At 44.2% G+C, this 16,165-nt stretch overlaps 1 protein-coding gene across 1 annotated transcript in view; it reads right to left on the bottom strand.

Annotated features, from left to right (window-relative positions):
• The window catches only part of ME2 (malic enzyme 2), a 41,294-nt gene that overhangs the window by 9,792 nt on the left and 15,337 nt on the right, over positions 1-16,165 (bottom strand). Inside the window, exons 3-11 of the mRNA XM_083466033.1 lie at positions 11,937-12,070; positions 9,079-9,228; positions 7,437-7,512; positions 5,113-5,274; positions 2,733-2,836; positions 2,184-2,293; positions 1,979-2,076; positions 1,333-1,446; positions 1,114-1,228 (exon numbers count right to left, since the gene is read on the bottom strand). Of these exons, the coding sequence (XP_083322159.1) occupies positions 1,114-1,228; positions 1,333-1,446; positions 1,979-2,076; positions 2,184-2,293; positions 2,733-2,836; positions 5,113-5,274; positions 7,437-7,512; positions 9,079-9,228; positions 11,937-12,070 (1,063 nt within the window). The remainder of the gene's footprint in view (positions 1-1,113; positions 1,229-1,332; positions 1,447-1,978; positions 2,077-2,183; positions 2,294-2,732; positions 2,837-5,112; positions 5,275-7,436; positions 7,513-9,078; positions 9,229-11,936; positions 12,071-16,165) is intronic.

Here is a 16,165-nt window from a genome sequence, read left to right on the forward strand (position 1 = left end):
CAAGCCACACCTCTGTGGGAAGTTGCACAACTTTAGGGGCTACAACAGAGAATGCCCCCGTCCCAGCAAGCTTCTGAGTGGAGGACCTATCAAGAGGGGCCCCTCTGTTGATCTTAATATCCAAGAGGGACTGTAGGGAAGGAAGCGGTCTTTCAGATATTTGTGGCCTACACCTCTTAGGGCTTTAAGCATCAAGAGGACCTGGGCCCAGAAATATTCAACCAAATGCCTACGGGAAGTCATTAAACAGGGCCTGCCACCTCTGATCCTGGAGGCAGTATCTAGCCACTAGTATTAGCAGCCACTGATAAATTTATAGAGGATAAGGCTCAGTTCTGCTTTATCGGGAATAGCATGGCACAGGATGACCAACACACCCATACTGAGAGTTCAGTTGGGATGCGGGTGGCGCTGTGGTCTAAACCACTGAGCCTCTTGGGCTTGCCGATCAAAAGGTCGGCGGTTTGAATCCCTGCAATAGGGTGAGCTCCTGTTGCTCTGTCCCAGCTCCTGCCAACCTAGCAGTTCGAAAGCACACCAGTGCAAGTAGATAAATAGGTACTGCTCCGGCGGGAAGGTAAATGGTATTTCCATGTGCTTTGGTTTCCATCACAGTGTCCCGTTGCGCCAGAAGCGGTTTAATCCTGCTGGCGACATGACCCAGAAAGCTGTCTGTGGACCAACGCCAGTTCCCTTAATCTGAAAGCAAGATAAGCGCCGCAACCCCATAGCTGCCTTTGACTGGACTTAACCGTCCAGGGGTCCTTTACCTTTACCTTTTACCTTACTGAGGGTTCACACGGGTGTCCCCTCAGGCCTGTTGACAGTACAAGCACGCACAGGCCAGTCACTGTGGAAAATATAATTCTTGCAGGTCTGGTGCTCAGTAACCACATAGCCTCCTTTGGGATGCTTTTAATGTTTGATGCATTACTGTATTTTAATATTTTGTTGGAAGCCGCCCAGAGTGGCTGAGGAAGCCCAGCCAGATGGGAGGAGTATAAATCATCATCATCATCATCATCCACCTGACATTAAAAGCCCTTCCTGAAAGCATCAGTATTATTATTTCTGGGCTGCTAACCTGATATGAGAAGCGTCCGCAACACTCACCAATGATAGCTGAAGGCTGAAGCACATTCACTGCTTCTAAGAAGGTCTTTGGCACCTGGTCTGGGGCTGCGTGAGTAAAGGACTCTTGGTTGGCATCAACTGTTTGTTCCCGACCCTAGACATTTTAAAAATAAAGAATTATTGAGAGTTGGCAGGGCAGGGCAGGGGGTGGGGTGAGTAGAGCATTAAGATTGTGCCCAACCAAACCCCAAGCCTCACCTGAACCAATAAGCCGTATTTGTCGAACATCCATATTTTCTTATAAGCTTCTTCCGGAGAAAGACCGCTTTCCACCATAGCCATGACGATGAGATTTGCAATTCCAAGGGCAGCCTGATAAATAAGAGAAATGCTGGGAAAATACCGTATTTTTCCGTGTATAAGACGGGGGGACTCCGATTTAAGAAAATGGGGGGAGATGTATCCGTGTTTAAGACGAGCCTCGATTTTGAACATTTTTTTAGAATTAAAAAAACACAGTCTTATACATGGAAAAGTATGGTATGTCACTCTGTAGAGCTGCTGACCAACTGCCTTTCAATAAATTAGTTAAGTGGTCTGGAGCAAGGCAAACCATGAGCCCGGGTGCAGATGATGCAGTTAGCCAAAGCATGGTTTAGCTCAAGGCATCAGTAGGAGGACCAGGAGCGAGACAGCAGCGATCACTTCTCCAGGAATACTTGTGAGCGTGTGCTAAGCCACAGTTTGGCTTGATGGGTCATGTGAAACAGGCCAATATTATACGTGCAAAGCTTTCTGTAATCCCTTATTGTGTTTGGTCATTGCAACAAAGCTGTAAAAGGTCAGTCGCAAACCTTTTCCAGCTGGGAAAGAACTACATGCCTCACTCAGAAGCACAACTCACCTCTCCTGCACCAAGGAACAAGATCTGGTGCTCTGTAATTGGTTTACCAAGAACTTTCTGCGCCGCCAACAACCCAGCTAAGGCCACCGAAGCTGTCCCTGTGAAAGGAACAGACCTTGCTGAAAAGAGCTGGAATAAAAAAGGCGTCTACAAATACAGCCAGCAAAATATCATCAAAACAGATACCCAAGAGGGGCTGATTTACCCTGTATATCATCATTGAAGGTACAATATTTCTCTCTGTATTTCCTCAAAAAGCGGAAAGCGTTGTGGTTTCCAAAGTCTTCAAACTGAATGAGGGTGTTTTGGCCGTACCTAGAGGGCAGCGTGAGAAATACGGAGTCAATAGCTGTGCTGCAAAGGGCACAATGTTTTAATACTTCGTGCATCTTCATGCATGACTTGGAAACAACCATGTAAGAATCTTGCCACGTAAGGAAACAAGGCAAGAAAACCTTTGTAAATCTAAGCTGCTGATTCTCTTCTTAACTTAGTTACTTTACAGTGAGTTGGTTGGTCCATCTAGCCAACTATGGCCTTCCTTATTTTTTACTTTTACTTTGCTTCAGGACGAGAACAGAAATTGTGCTCCGGCAGCACGGCAGCAGCAGGAGGCCCCATTAGCTAAAGTGTTGCTTCAGGTTAAGAACTGTTTCAGGTTAAGAACGGACCTCTGGAACGAATTAAGTACATAACCAGAGGTACCACTGTACTTGGAACATGGGTTGATGTTTGCGATTATTGGAACGCATACCTGTCTACGATGGCTTCCATGAACTCGTCGATGAGTTCATCGTACAGCTGAGAGCGGTCTCGCTTCTGGTAGAGCCCCATATAAAACGGGTCATGAAGAAGCGTCTGTGGAAAACGAAGAACAAAAGCCACTAAAGGAAGCGCTTAGATCATTCTGCAGTACCCTGCTCTACAGAGGACTTACTTACAGTGGTGCCTCGCAAGACAAAAAGAATCCGTTCTGTGATTCTCTTCGTCTAGCGGTTTTTTCATCTTGCGAAGCAAGCCCATTGATGGATTAGCGCTATTAGCGGCTTTTAGCGGCTTATCTGCTGATCGGATCAGCTGATAAGCGGCTTAGCGGCTTAGAAAAGGGGGGGGAGGAAAAAACCCCACAGGAACTCGCAAGACATTTTCGTCTTGCGAAGCAAGCCCATAGGAGATTCGTTTTGCGAAGCACCTCCAAAACGGAAAACTCTTTCGTCTAGCGAGTTTTCCGTCTTGCGAGGCATTCGTCTTGCGGGGCACCACTGTATTTTGTGCCATTCCCAGGAAGTGTGGACTTTGGCAGCAGATATCAAGTAGCTTCTCACACCTTAGTCAAATTTTAAACGCTTCACCATCTCTTTAAAAAGAAAACTAAGAATACAACATTCCCAGACCAGGACCACAGTCTTCACCATGACCCACTACCCAAGGACCCCAGGCAGAAAAACATCTGGCTGAGCTGGCTTAATAATGAGCATTATGGGAGAAATAACAGCAAAAGAAGAATGGCAGATGAAACTGATGGAATATGCAGAGATGGCGAAACTGATGGGGAAGATCCGAAACCAGGAAGATCGAGTATTTTCTAAGGACTGGAGTAAATTTGTAATTTATTTAAAAGACCACTGTAAACAGTTAAAATCTTTGGCAGGGATGTAATGACACTTGTAATGTGGAATTATTTATGGTAATTATGGTTATATAATAGATGGATAATAGTAAAAGATGCAGCAAATTTAAACTTAAACATGGAACCCATGGAGGGAGAGGAGGAGATCCAAAAGTTCAAAAGAACCTTGTATTTTAATGTTTGAAATGGTTATGTTTTATATGTATAAAATTATCCAAAAAAGGCCTAATAATAATAATAATAATAATAAGCTTTATATGTATTTCATGTGTATTTTAATGAACAGAATAGTGTTAAAGATTATGAGTCATAGGTTGTGGAGTGTGTGTTATGAATTTAACAGTGCTTAGCTTATTTTCTTATAGTTGTTATTTTGTTAATGTTGTTAATATTGTTTAATAAAGTATAAATGTTGGATTGATTTGTTAATCATATAATACAACATTTCCTGTAATCTTGGCTTTTTTAAGTTGCTGCTTTGTTAATAGTGTTTTATAGATTGTAACTGTTTTATGATTTGCTAACTATTTTATATGCTTTATACTGTATTTGTGATGTCCTATTATGTTTTATTACATTACTGTTATTTATTGTTTGCAAGCCGCTTTGGGATTCGTCCGAACGAAAATTGGCATAGAAATGCAATCAATCAAATCAATCAACCATTCTGCAAGAAAAGAGTGTCTACCCAGGCAGCAGAATCAGATGGTGGAATGAATGAATGGCCTGCACCACCTCAGACTGTAAAATGGAGAGGACTACATTGTTTTCAAATGCTACTCTACATGAAACTCCCTCTGCAGAGGGAAAACCAGCCTAGGCAAATGCTAGAACCAGGCTGTCCTATGTCTAGCTTTCATCTTGCAGAGAAATCCATCAAATCAAATCAAAATCCAACCTGTCATGAAATTCTTGAGAGGACCCACGGCTCTGGAAAAGGCTAAAAAGATAAAAGGTAAAGGACCCCTGGACGGTTAAGTCCAGTCAAAGGAGATTATGGAGTTGTGGCGCTCATCTCGCTTTCAGGCCGAGGGAGCCGGCGTTTGTCCACAAACAGCTTTCCAGGTCATGTGGCTAGCAGGACTAAACCACTTCTAGAGCAACGGAAACACCGTGACAGAAACCAGAGCGCACGGAAATGCCGTATACCTTCTCGGCGCAGCAGTACTTATTTATCTACTTGCACTGGTGTGCTTTCAAACTGCTAGGTTGGCAGGAGCTGGGACAGAGCAACGGGAGCTCACTCCATCGTGGGGATTCAAACCACCGATCTTCCAATCAGCAAGCCCAAGAGGCTCAGTGGTTTAGACCACAGTGCGACCCGTGTCCCTGACTGGAAAAGGCTAGGGCTTTTTGTGGCAAACCAAGTGGCAAACCAAAACGTGGAAGTCTAAATAACAACACCCCATAAACAAAAGGAAGGCCAAACCTCCCACTAGGTCTGAGCGATGTAGCGATACAAAACTGGTATCGGGAGAGGGGATGAGGCAGTGTTGTAACTTACCTGATTGTCTGTGCCGACATCAATACACACAGGGAGGCACTTGTCAGGTTGTATTCCAGCACATGCTGTGTATAAGCAGAGCTTGCCAACAGGAATCCCCATCCCATACACACCGAGATCACCAAGGCCCAATATCCGTTCTCCATCTGTGACGACAACAGCCTTGAAGGCACAAGGGGGAAATTAACTTCAGGCACACGGGTAAAAGATGGAAGAGGTACAGTATAAATCTCTACAGTCTTTCTTTTCCAATAGGTAAGAATGTTTAGGCTGAAGAAGCAATTGTTTTCCTAATTAGGATAGGGATACTAGGAGGACCTGGCAAGCTGCTGCGCTATAGACAAATCAGTTTGTTCCCCTTTCCCAGAGAATCCTGAAACCCTTAGATCAGGAGTGAGGAGGAGGAACCAAGAAATTTCTCAGCTCCCTGACTAAACCATAGGCAAAAGAGGGGACGATGAGATGCCACTTTGAGATTGCAAAGAGGTAGGGGCTGCACAAATAAAAAAAAGAATAGACTTGGATTGCCTTGGATTGGGGAACAGGTAGACATGCATGTGGGATGTGATACGTAAGTAGCAGTCAAGTACAACATTCCTTGTTTTCCTAGAGAATACGTGCAGGGGAATGTTTGGTCCAGCCAGTCGAAAACTTCCTGTTTCCTCGTGGCGTGGAGCATCCTTCCTCTTGCATGTGACTAGAGGTGGGCATGACCGTACCTGTCTAGGTAACAAACGGACAAGGCACGCAACACACCTTCTATTTTTTTACTTCTTCTGTCGTTGGAGCAGCTCTTTTTAGCTAGAAATGCTCTGTTGGCTTTCTGCCAACAGAGGACACCGGAATTAGAATCATAGAATCATAAGAGTTGGAAGTGACCACAAGGGCCATCGAGTCCAACCCCCTGCCAAGCAGGAAACACCATCAGAGCACTCCTGACATATGGTTGTCAAGCCTCTGCTTAAAGACCTCCAAAGGAGGAGACTCCACCACACTCCTTGGCAGCAAATTCCACTGTCGAACAGCTCTTACTGTCAGGAAGTTCTTCCTAATGTTAAGGTGGAATCTTCTTTCTTGTAGTTTGGATCCATTGCTCCGTGTCCGCTTCTCTGGAGCAGCAGAAAACAACCTTTCTCTCTCCTCTATGTGACATCCTTTTATATATTTGAACATGGCTATCATATCACCCCTTAAACTCCTCTTCTCCAGGCTAAACATGCCCAGCTCCCTTAACCGTTCCTCATAAGGCATCGTTTCCAGGCCTTTGACCATTTTGGTTGCCCTCCTCTGGACATATTCCAGTTTGTCAGTGTCCTTCTTGAATTGTGGTGCCCAGAACTGGACACAGTACTCCAGGTGAGGTCTGACCAGAGCAGCATACAGTGGCACTATTACTTCCCTTGGAATTATCCCCATATGGGATAGATCGACAGGTATATACTTTGTAACTAAGTCTGCCTTCAGGAATCCAACTGTGAACTGATGATGTGAGTAAACTTCTTTTACAGTGGTACCTCGGGTTAAGAACTTAATTTGTTCTGGAGGTCTGTTCTTAACCTGAAACTGTTCTTAACCCGAGGTACCACTTTAGCTAATGGGGCCTCCCGCTGCCACTGTGCCACCGCCGCACGATTTCTGTTCTCATCCTGAAGCAAAGTTCTTAACCCGAGGTACTATTTCTGGGTTGGCGGAGTCTGTAACCTGAAGTGTCTGTAACCTGAAATGTCTGTAACCCAAGGTACCACTGTATATACTTTACACAAGATTGTGGCGTTTTCATTCTTTTAAGAGGGATATAAGGGAACTTACCAGGAACCTAATATTGAGAGGTTTAAACAAGCCTGCAACCAGCTATCTGCTGTGCGTTTAAAAGGGGAATGTAAAACTCTGCTGTTATAGAACTACCTAGCGCAAGTTTTGAAGGATATTAATAAACAATATATCCTCTCCTGCCTCCCTGAACATTCCCACAATGCACACACATTTTAGAAAGCTCTGTCAATTGTAGAGAAGCAAGGAGATGCAAACAGTTGCCTAAATCAGTTTTCCCCCACCTGATGGAGCCTAGCTGTTTGGCTCAAAGAGTGAGCACAGTGGGTCTCACAAAAATGGTCCTGTTTTGATGCGTTCCTAAGTTTCATACTCAGAAACCCAGAAGCGGAGGACATGTTCATCAAGACATGGCACCAGGTGGCTGTGCAATATTCATAGTTCTTGCATGACACAAATCCCTGACTGCAAGACAAATAACCCCCAGTATTTATCTATCCAGTTTCCCCATTGCTGAAAAAGCAAAGCTGGAATTAAGAGAAGCACACACATACCTTCACATCATTTTCTGGCCAGTTATTCACAACTGATCTGATATGGCCCCTATCTGTTATGGCAATGAATAATCCTCTGCAAGAAAATAGAAACATATTACTCACTGTTGCATTCAAATCCTTCCTTTTCTTTGCAGTGTGAGCTTAGCAAAGGGCACCCTCTCAATTAATAAATCAAGCTAAAGATAGTGCTTTTAAAAAAAAGAAGATGACACAATGAATATTAGATTGGAATTTTGGAATGTATTATTAAAAGGTTATGGAGTTTGAAAAATGGGAAATTAATCCACCCCAACTTCAATCTGTCACATGAAATAAAATTAGACAGAACTTCATAAATCAGCAAACTAAGCTGACAGAAGTACTTAGGGTTTAGATCAAGTATAGGACTGAACAGGGAGAGAAAGATGCGGAAGTGGGAACCAGTCCTAACATTCTCTTCTCCATCTTATTCTCTGTGAACAGCAATTCACAGCTGCACAAAAGGCAAAGCAGATGTTTGTCACCTGTGAGGGAAGGCAAAGTTGTCTGTTTTGCTGGGCTGAAAAGCTCACATTAGCGTCAAAGGAACAGGAGGATGAGGATCTTGGTGGAGCAAGTTGAAGACTAGAAATCAAATCAAGTAGGTAGGAAAGCTCAAAAGGATGGGGCTGAATACTGAAGGGTGCAGAGAGGTTAGCTCATAGAATATCTGCTTGCCCTCCCTGCTCGCAGACTGTCTCACCGGAGTGGTGCATGCCCTGGTTATCTCCTGCTTGGACTACTGCAATGTGCTCTACTTGGGGCTACCTTTGAAGGTGACTCGGAAACTACAACTAATCCAGAATGCAGCAGCTAGACTGGTGACTGGGAGTGGCCACCGAGACCATATAACATTGGTCCTGAAAGACCTACATTGGCTCCTGGTATGTTTCTGAGCACAATTCAAAGTGTTGGTGCTGACCTTTAAAGCCCTAAATGGCCTCAGCCCAGTATACCTGAAGGAGTGTCTCCACTCCCATCGTTCAGCCCAGACACCGAGGTCCAGCTCCGAGGGCCTTCTGGCGGTTCTCTCACTGCAAGAAGGAAGTTACAGGGAACCAGGCAGAGGGCCTTCTCAGTAGTGGCACCTGCCCTGTGGACTGCCCGCCCATCAGATATTAAGGAAATAAGTTACAACCTTTACAAGACATCTGAAGGCAACCCTGTATCGGGAAATTTTTAATGTCTAATCTTTTACAATTTTTTATGTGCTGTAAGCTGCCCAGAGTGGCTGGAGAAACCCAGCCAGATGGGTGGGGTGTAAATAACATAATCACCATTATTATTATTATTATTATTATTATTATTTCTGAATTCAACAACTGCCACTGTGAAACAGATTAGGCAATGGACTACCAAACACAAATCTAAAGGAACGATAGATGGAGAGGAAGGCTTGAGGAAAAGGGTAAACAGATAAAGTTGTCAATTTGGACAAAATTAGTCCATTATTTGGCTGCATGCTCCTGGTTTATTTTTTATACCACATGTACACAGTGCTTTATCAAGTAACATAAGCAAGCAAACAGACAGCTCTTGAGTCACCATGGTACAGCAACTGTAAATTCTGAAAAGTTTCATTGGTTGAGACATAAAAATCAGAATATAAAAATGTTCTTACTTTGGCCTCCTAAAGATATGTCCATACTGGGAACACGCTAAGCCTACTGTTGGTGTATAAACAATTGGCATTAATTGCTCAATATCATCTTGCAATACCCTGTAGAACAGCTTCTCGTTTCTTTCCTGCATGCCCATCACATAGATGTATCTGTAAATGAAACAGTGGAGATGCAAGATTAGATTTATTTATATACCTTCCCACTAATGAGGAATACTCTGAAGCTGAAATGAAAGATGGAGAACAATAACAAAATCATTCTTTTTTCCACCTTTTGCTTTTTGAATTTGTAGTTCTCCTGTGCTATCCTTCTCAGAGAGAAACTATTCATTTCACTTAGATGAGTATCTCTTCTCTTTAAAAACAAAAACAAAAAACACAAGCAGTGTTAAATTTCAGCAGCAGGGCAGCAAAAGGGTGGAGGGTGAGAGAAGGGAAGGGGCTGCTTAATCCTCTCCCTTCCACTCATCTTTCTGCTTCTCACCCACAGGGGAAAAGATACAAGTATTCCATATATTGTGCCCCCCCCCCCCCGTGGAACAAAAAGCAGCTTTTAAAGAGGAGTGAATTTTGAGCAAAAATTGCCAGAAGAGGGGGGGGGGGAATTAAGCGGGGTGCTGCAGAAAGTATGCAGTTGGTCGAGGGAGCCGTGGACTCAAAAAGGTTGAAAACCTCTGAACACTTTGTTCATGGAGCTTACTTCCAGTTAAACTAATGCAGGATTTTGGACTCCAATTCAAGGTTGTCTTTACAACCGACACTAAACTTTTTGTTTTTATTTTGCATTTAACAGTTGCATTCGCTGAATGCCAAGTAACCTCTATGAACCAAGTGGTAGTTTCTTCCAAGAAACACACACTGGATCAGGATTATGGGAAAACCTACTTAAAGGGCAGTGGAAATTAAAGAGATCCAGTGTAATCATCATTTGCTCAATGGACATGGCGCTCCCTTGATAAGAGAACTGTTTCATTAGGCAGAACACTGCTTTACGGGCACCTTATCTATCTTTCAGTTACTGCCCAGATCCTAAGTGCCTACACATTAACACTCAAGTCAGTAATTACTCTTAGATTGATATCAAGGGTGGGGCAAGGGCTCTAGCTAAATGGCAGAAGGTCCCAGGTTCAAGTAGGGCTGGGAATCTCAGAAATGGAGAAAAGAAAGCAGGTTGCTTTAATAGTAAATATATTTAATAAGAAGCAAAGCAACAAAGGCTTCAAAGGGATATATTTGGAAAATGGGAACGAGTTGAAAGAAGCATGGCCTTTGCCTGGTCAGAGATGCTTTGATGGAAGCCCTGATGATGTTTTGATGGACGTGTTTATTTTTATTTTATATTCTTTATTGGTTAATAAAATTGCATGTCTATACAAACATTATGTGCTATCTCTTAACAGGTAGAAAAAAGAAAATTATATAAAATAGAAAATTTATAAAGAAAGGGGGAAAAAAGAAGTAACAAAGATAAGAACCAAAGAATATTTTTTTTAAAGACGAAGTTATTTACATAGTAAAAGTACTCATCGACACAATCCTTCCCATCCTTCTCATTATACTGTTTGATATAACATTCTTTTTTACATTTTTACACAGGTTTACATTCTATAATATCATTTCTTTCTGCTTTGTATACATTCCTTTGATCTTTTTCTTTACAAAGATCACTCAATTTCTGCTAATATGGAGTTATTTGTACAATGAAGTTTTACATAATTCTTAAATATTATCCATTCTCTAGTTGGTTTTTTTTGTTTCGATATTCCTCTAACTGATCCCATCAGTTTTGCTAATTGTAGATATTCTAACATGAGTATCTGCTAATCTGTAATCTCTGGGAGCATTTCATTTTTCCAGTTCCTTGCTATAAGGGTTCTAGCTGTTGTTATACCATACATAAACAGTGATCTTATATATTTTTTAATTTCTGATGGTAATATACCAAGTAGGAAAATCTCTGGGAGTTTTTTGAAAGTAATTTTAAATAGTTTCTTAAACTCGTTATAAATATCATTCCAGTATTTGCCAACGGCTACACAGGTCCCAGTAGTGATGTATGGAAGTGAGAGCTGGACCATAAAGAAGGCTGATCGCCAAAGAATTGATGCTTTTGAATTATGGTGCTGGAGGAGACTCTTGAGAGTCCCATGGACTGCAAGAAGATCAAACCTATCCATTCTGAAGGAAATCAGCCCTGAGTGCTCACTGGAAGGACAGATCCTGAAGCTGAGGCTCCAATACTTTGGCCACCTCATGAGAAGAGAAGACTCCCTGGAAAAGACCCTGATGTTGGGAAAGACTGAGGGGCACAAGGAGAAGGGGACGACAGAGGACGAGATGGTTGGACAGTGTTCTCGGAGCTACAAACATGAGTCTGACCAAACTGCGGGAGGCAGTGGAAGACAGGAGTGCCTGGCGTGCTCTGGTCCATGGGGTCACGAAGAGTCAGACACAACCAAATGACTAAACAACAAGGTCCACCACATATGATAGTATGACCCGTCCTCTTTTTTACATCTCCAACAGGTTGATGTTTTCCCTTTATACATTTTAGCAAGCTTTTTGGGGGTAAGATGCCATCTATATACCATTTTCATGGTATTTTCCCTGAGATTATAGCATGCTGTGAATGTAATGTCTGTCGTTCGATGGACGTGCTTAGGCACTGTTGAGGGTTCTCTTATCAGACATTTTTAAAGGGCTGATTCAACCGGCTACTTTCAAAAGCTGAGTTTGGACCAAACCGGCTTTCCCCCGTGGATCTGGATCCCTGAAACATGTCCAAGATACAACAGCAATAGCAATAAAAACTCGAGAATGAATGATATAAGACTAAGTGCCTGCCAACACACACTTACTTTTCCAAAGGGTCGGTCATTTTTGCCACGTTCCTGTGAAACCGTAAGGCTTGGATGTCTTGCGTCTCAAACTTTGGAGGTAGAAGTCCCTGGAGGCCAAGCATTTGACGTTCTTTTAACGTGAAAGCCATGCCCTGGAGACAGAGAGGAACAAGAGAAGTCAGACGCTGTTCAGCCTGGAAAAGAGGAGACTGAGAGGAGATATGATAGACATCTTCAAATATCTCAAGGGCTGTCACACGGAGGTGGGGGAAAGCTTGTTTTTGTCAGCATCGCCCTTGAGCCAGTGCCATGAACTGGACTCATCCACTTCAGCCCCGACTGGGCCAAGCGAGCTGGGTAGCACTTCCAGAGACCACCTTCTCACAGGAACAGGTCAAAGTGCTGTGTAGAGTTGTGAGCACCGGATTCACTTCCACAAGAAGACAGTTGTCGCACAGCAGAGTATAGCAGAGCATAAATGACTCGGAGAGCAGCTCTGTAGAATACCTTCTTTATTCTATCTGCAACTATACAAACTATATACAGAGCTAAATGAGGTCTTTGCAAAATGAATGCTGCACTGCACTGAGTGTCTGCAGCTGCTCTTAGCAGCAACCTTATCTATACACACGATCTCTAACACTCAGTCTCTCTCTCTCTCTCTCTGACACTGACTGACTGACTCTTTGATGTGGTGCTGGAGCAGAATTAGTAGAGAGCAGAACACCGCCCCCCTCCTCTCTGGAGAATCAGCAGAGAATCAGGAGATTCTTGGATATGGGAGGAGTGAAATCTCCTCAGTTTTCTCCCGCCCTGCAATGTGTTGGCTGGGGATGCATATTGCGATGTTTGGCTGGTGATACATCGTGATGTTGAAAGGCTGATCTTGCCTAGCGCTAGTCCAGGATTCTATTTAGTTCAGGAGCCCACAAGCAGGACATTAGCGAAACAGGCCCCTCTCACTCTTGTTTCCTAGCAACCAGTATCCCCAGCCCAACTCTTAAGATTTGCTTCTATGGGTTAAACCACAGAGCTAGGACTTGCCGATCAGAAGGTCAGCGGTTTGAATCCCCGCGACGGGGTGAGCTCCCATTGCTCGGTCCCTGCTCCTGCCAACCTAGCAGTTCGAAACCACGTCAAAGTGCAAGTAGATAAATAGGTACCGCTCCGGCGGGAAGGTAAACGGCCTTTCCGTGTGCTGCTCTGATTCGCCAGAAGCGGCTTGGTCAGGCTGGCCACATGACCCGGAAGCCGTACGCCGGCTCCCTCAGCCAATAAAGCGAGATGAGCGCCACAACCCCAGAGTCGGTCACGACTGGACCTAATGGTCAGGGGTCCCTTTACCTTTACCTTAAGAATGCTAAGGAAAATAAAAACAAGCACCGCTGTTCTAGTTACCAACACTAATCTAATTCAACAAGCCAAAACAATTCTTGGCAATTCTCAGTACCATCTAGTTGTGTTTTATTTTTTTTAGCAAAGCTGAATCTCAGCGAGCCTGACATCTTATTGAGCTAACAGGGCCCATAGTTTCCTCAATTTTAATCTGCCAGGGATGAGGAGGCTTGGAGAGTAATGAAGGATATTGTTTTTTGAAGGAAAGTCGGGGTCACTAATCTCAGATGGCATCTTGTTCAGTCTCTGCAGAGATTTGAAATAGTGTTCAGAGGCCCTCCTTTTTCAGAAGATTGAGCTTCAATGTGGCCTACTTATGGCTTACCCAGATGCTCAGCAAACATCTGTTTAAGAAATAATAAATATTAAAATATTATTGTTAAAATGGGCAAGGGTTCTTTTTTGGGGGGAGGGGGCAGAAGAGAACCAGGCAGCCATTATTTAGCACTTTTATTTTCCAGAGCCCATTCCCTCTCAGCAACCCCAGCTACGCCTTTTGACATCTATCTGTCTCGACTTCATTCTTAATCCTCTTATGACTCAGCCTCAATAAAAACTGCCGGATTGAACAATAAACCCAGCAGCGACCTCGGGGTTCATCACTCCTATCGTCTTGTCACGCGGAATTGCTTCTTATTTTTCCTGTCAACAGAATCCTAACTCTTTTTTGGTGTGGGGGGAAGAGATCAGTCTGCCAGAGCTGCGTCCTGCCCTACCTCCCCTGTGACCCTCCAAATGTCGTTGGACTCCAACTCCCATGAGCCTCAGCGAGCATAGCCAATGGTCAAGGATGATGGGAGCTGCAGTCCCAATGACATCTCGAGCAACCTTTTCAGAAGTGAGAGCCACCTTTAGATTAAACATGCATTTGGGGATTCACTTTTAAACGAACACCATATACTTGTACCATTGTAGTGTTGCAGCTGTGACCCATTGTAGAGCAGGCTATAGGTTGGAGACCAGCTAACGAGAGGGCCACAAGTTTTGTGGTAAGACACTTTGGAAAGGGGACAGTAGGTCAGTTGGGGCAGCCGACACCCAAACCTATTGCCGTACCCATTACTCCTCTCTTGGCTCTGGGCTGGCAATAAGGCAGCCAGGTGACATTCTTCTGAAGGTCAGATTTAGCCAAGAACCACTGAAGATAATCCTGAGAGTTTTCAAGGAAATGAGCCCCGTATTTAGCAGGCACCCAGCACCCGCCCCACTTCTTGTTACTTTCCATTCACTAGTTAGGAACTTTGCAGTAGACCAAAAGTATGTGGAGAGTGTTGTTGAGAAAAGGCCTGCTTTAAAAGTTAGGTAAAGGTAAAGGTACCCCTGACCATTAGGTCCAGTCGTGTCCGACTCTGGGGTTGCAGTGCTCATCTCGCTTTATTGGCCGAGGGAGCCGGCGTACAGCTTCTGGGTCATGTGGCCAGCATGACTAAGCCGCTTCTGGCGAACCAGAGCAGTGCACAGAAACGCCGTTTACCTTCCTGCTGGAGCTATTTATCTACTTGCACTTTGACGTGCTTTTGAACTGCTAGGTTGGCAGGAGCAGGGACCGAGCAACGGGAGCTCACCCCGTCGTGGGGATTCAAACCAGCGACCTTCTGATCGGCAAGTCCTAGGCTCTGGGGTTTAACCCACAGCGCCACCCGCGTCCCTGGTGCTTTAAAAGTTACATACCTTAAATAACCCAATTCCCTCCCTCCTGGTAAATGCTAATCTTAAACCATATGGAATGAACCTCTTCTCTGATGCAAACTTTTCCTCTTCTCTACCCTTTCTCTCAAGATTCATTCTCATAATTCCCACAGCTTCTTCTTCTCGTCTCAATTCTCCCTGTGCCATTCCTTGTCACTAGATTCCTTTATCCTCTAGCTGACCAGTTCCCTGTGCTTTCCCTACCAGCCCTGCATCCGCCACATGAAAAGTTTTGATCCCAGCCACACTGACAATGTCTCCTTCCCTTATGGAAGAAGGACTGCAAACTGTTGTGTTTTCCGATCAGCTAAGTATTCCATGACACTGCACCAACACAAGCACAATGCACTATCACCACCAGTATTATACAGCGGTACCTCGGGTTAAGTACTTAATTCGTTCCGGAGGTCTGTACTTAACCTGAACCTGTTCTTAACCTGAGGTACCACTTTAGCTAATGGGGCCTCCTGCTGCCGCTGCGCCGCCGGAGCCCGATTTCTGTTCTCATCCTGAAGCAAAGTTCTTAACCTGAAGCACTATTTCTGGGTTAGCGGAGTCTGTAACCTGAAGTGTATGTAACCCGAGGTACCACTGTACTGGTATACAGACGTACCTAGGAAGTCGAATGGAATCCGTTCCGGAAGTCCATTCGACTTCTGAAAAGTTCGGAAACCAAGGTGCGGCTTCCAATTGGTTCCCAATTGCGCAGGCGCACCGGAAACAATAGCGGAAGCCATGGCAGACGTTTGGCTTCCCAAAAAAAGTTCAAAAAATGGAACATTCACTTCCGGTTTTTGATCGTTTGGGAGCCAGAACTTCCAACTCCCAAGGCGTTTGGGAGCCACAGTACGACTATACAGTGGTACCTTGGGTTACATATGCTTCAGGTTACATACGCTTCAGGTTACAGACTCCACTAACCCAGAAATAGTGCTTTAGGTTGAGCACTTTGCTTCAGGATGAGAACAGAAATTGTGCTCTGGCGGCGCGGAACGAGGAGGCCCCATTAGCTAAAGTGGTGCTTCAGGTTAAGAACAGGTTCAGGTTAAGTACGGACCTTCGGAACGAATTAAGTACTTAACCTGAGGTACCACTGTACTCATATTACAAGAGGAGGATTTGTTGTGATTCTCTACGTTGTCGCCCTTCCATTCAAACTAATA

The sequence above is a fragment of the Podarcis liolepis genome (assembly GCF_965112155.1).
Source record: "Podarcis liolepis genome assembly, chromosome: 11".
Classification (NCBI taxonomy): domain Eukaryota; kingdom Metazoa; phylum Chordata; class Lepidosauria; order Squamata; family Lacertidae; genus Podarcis; species Podarcis liolepis.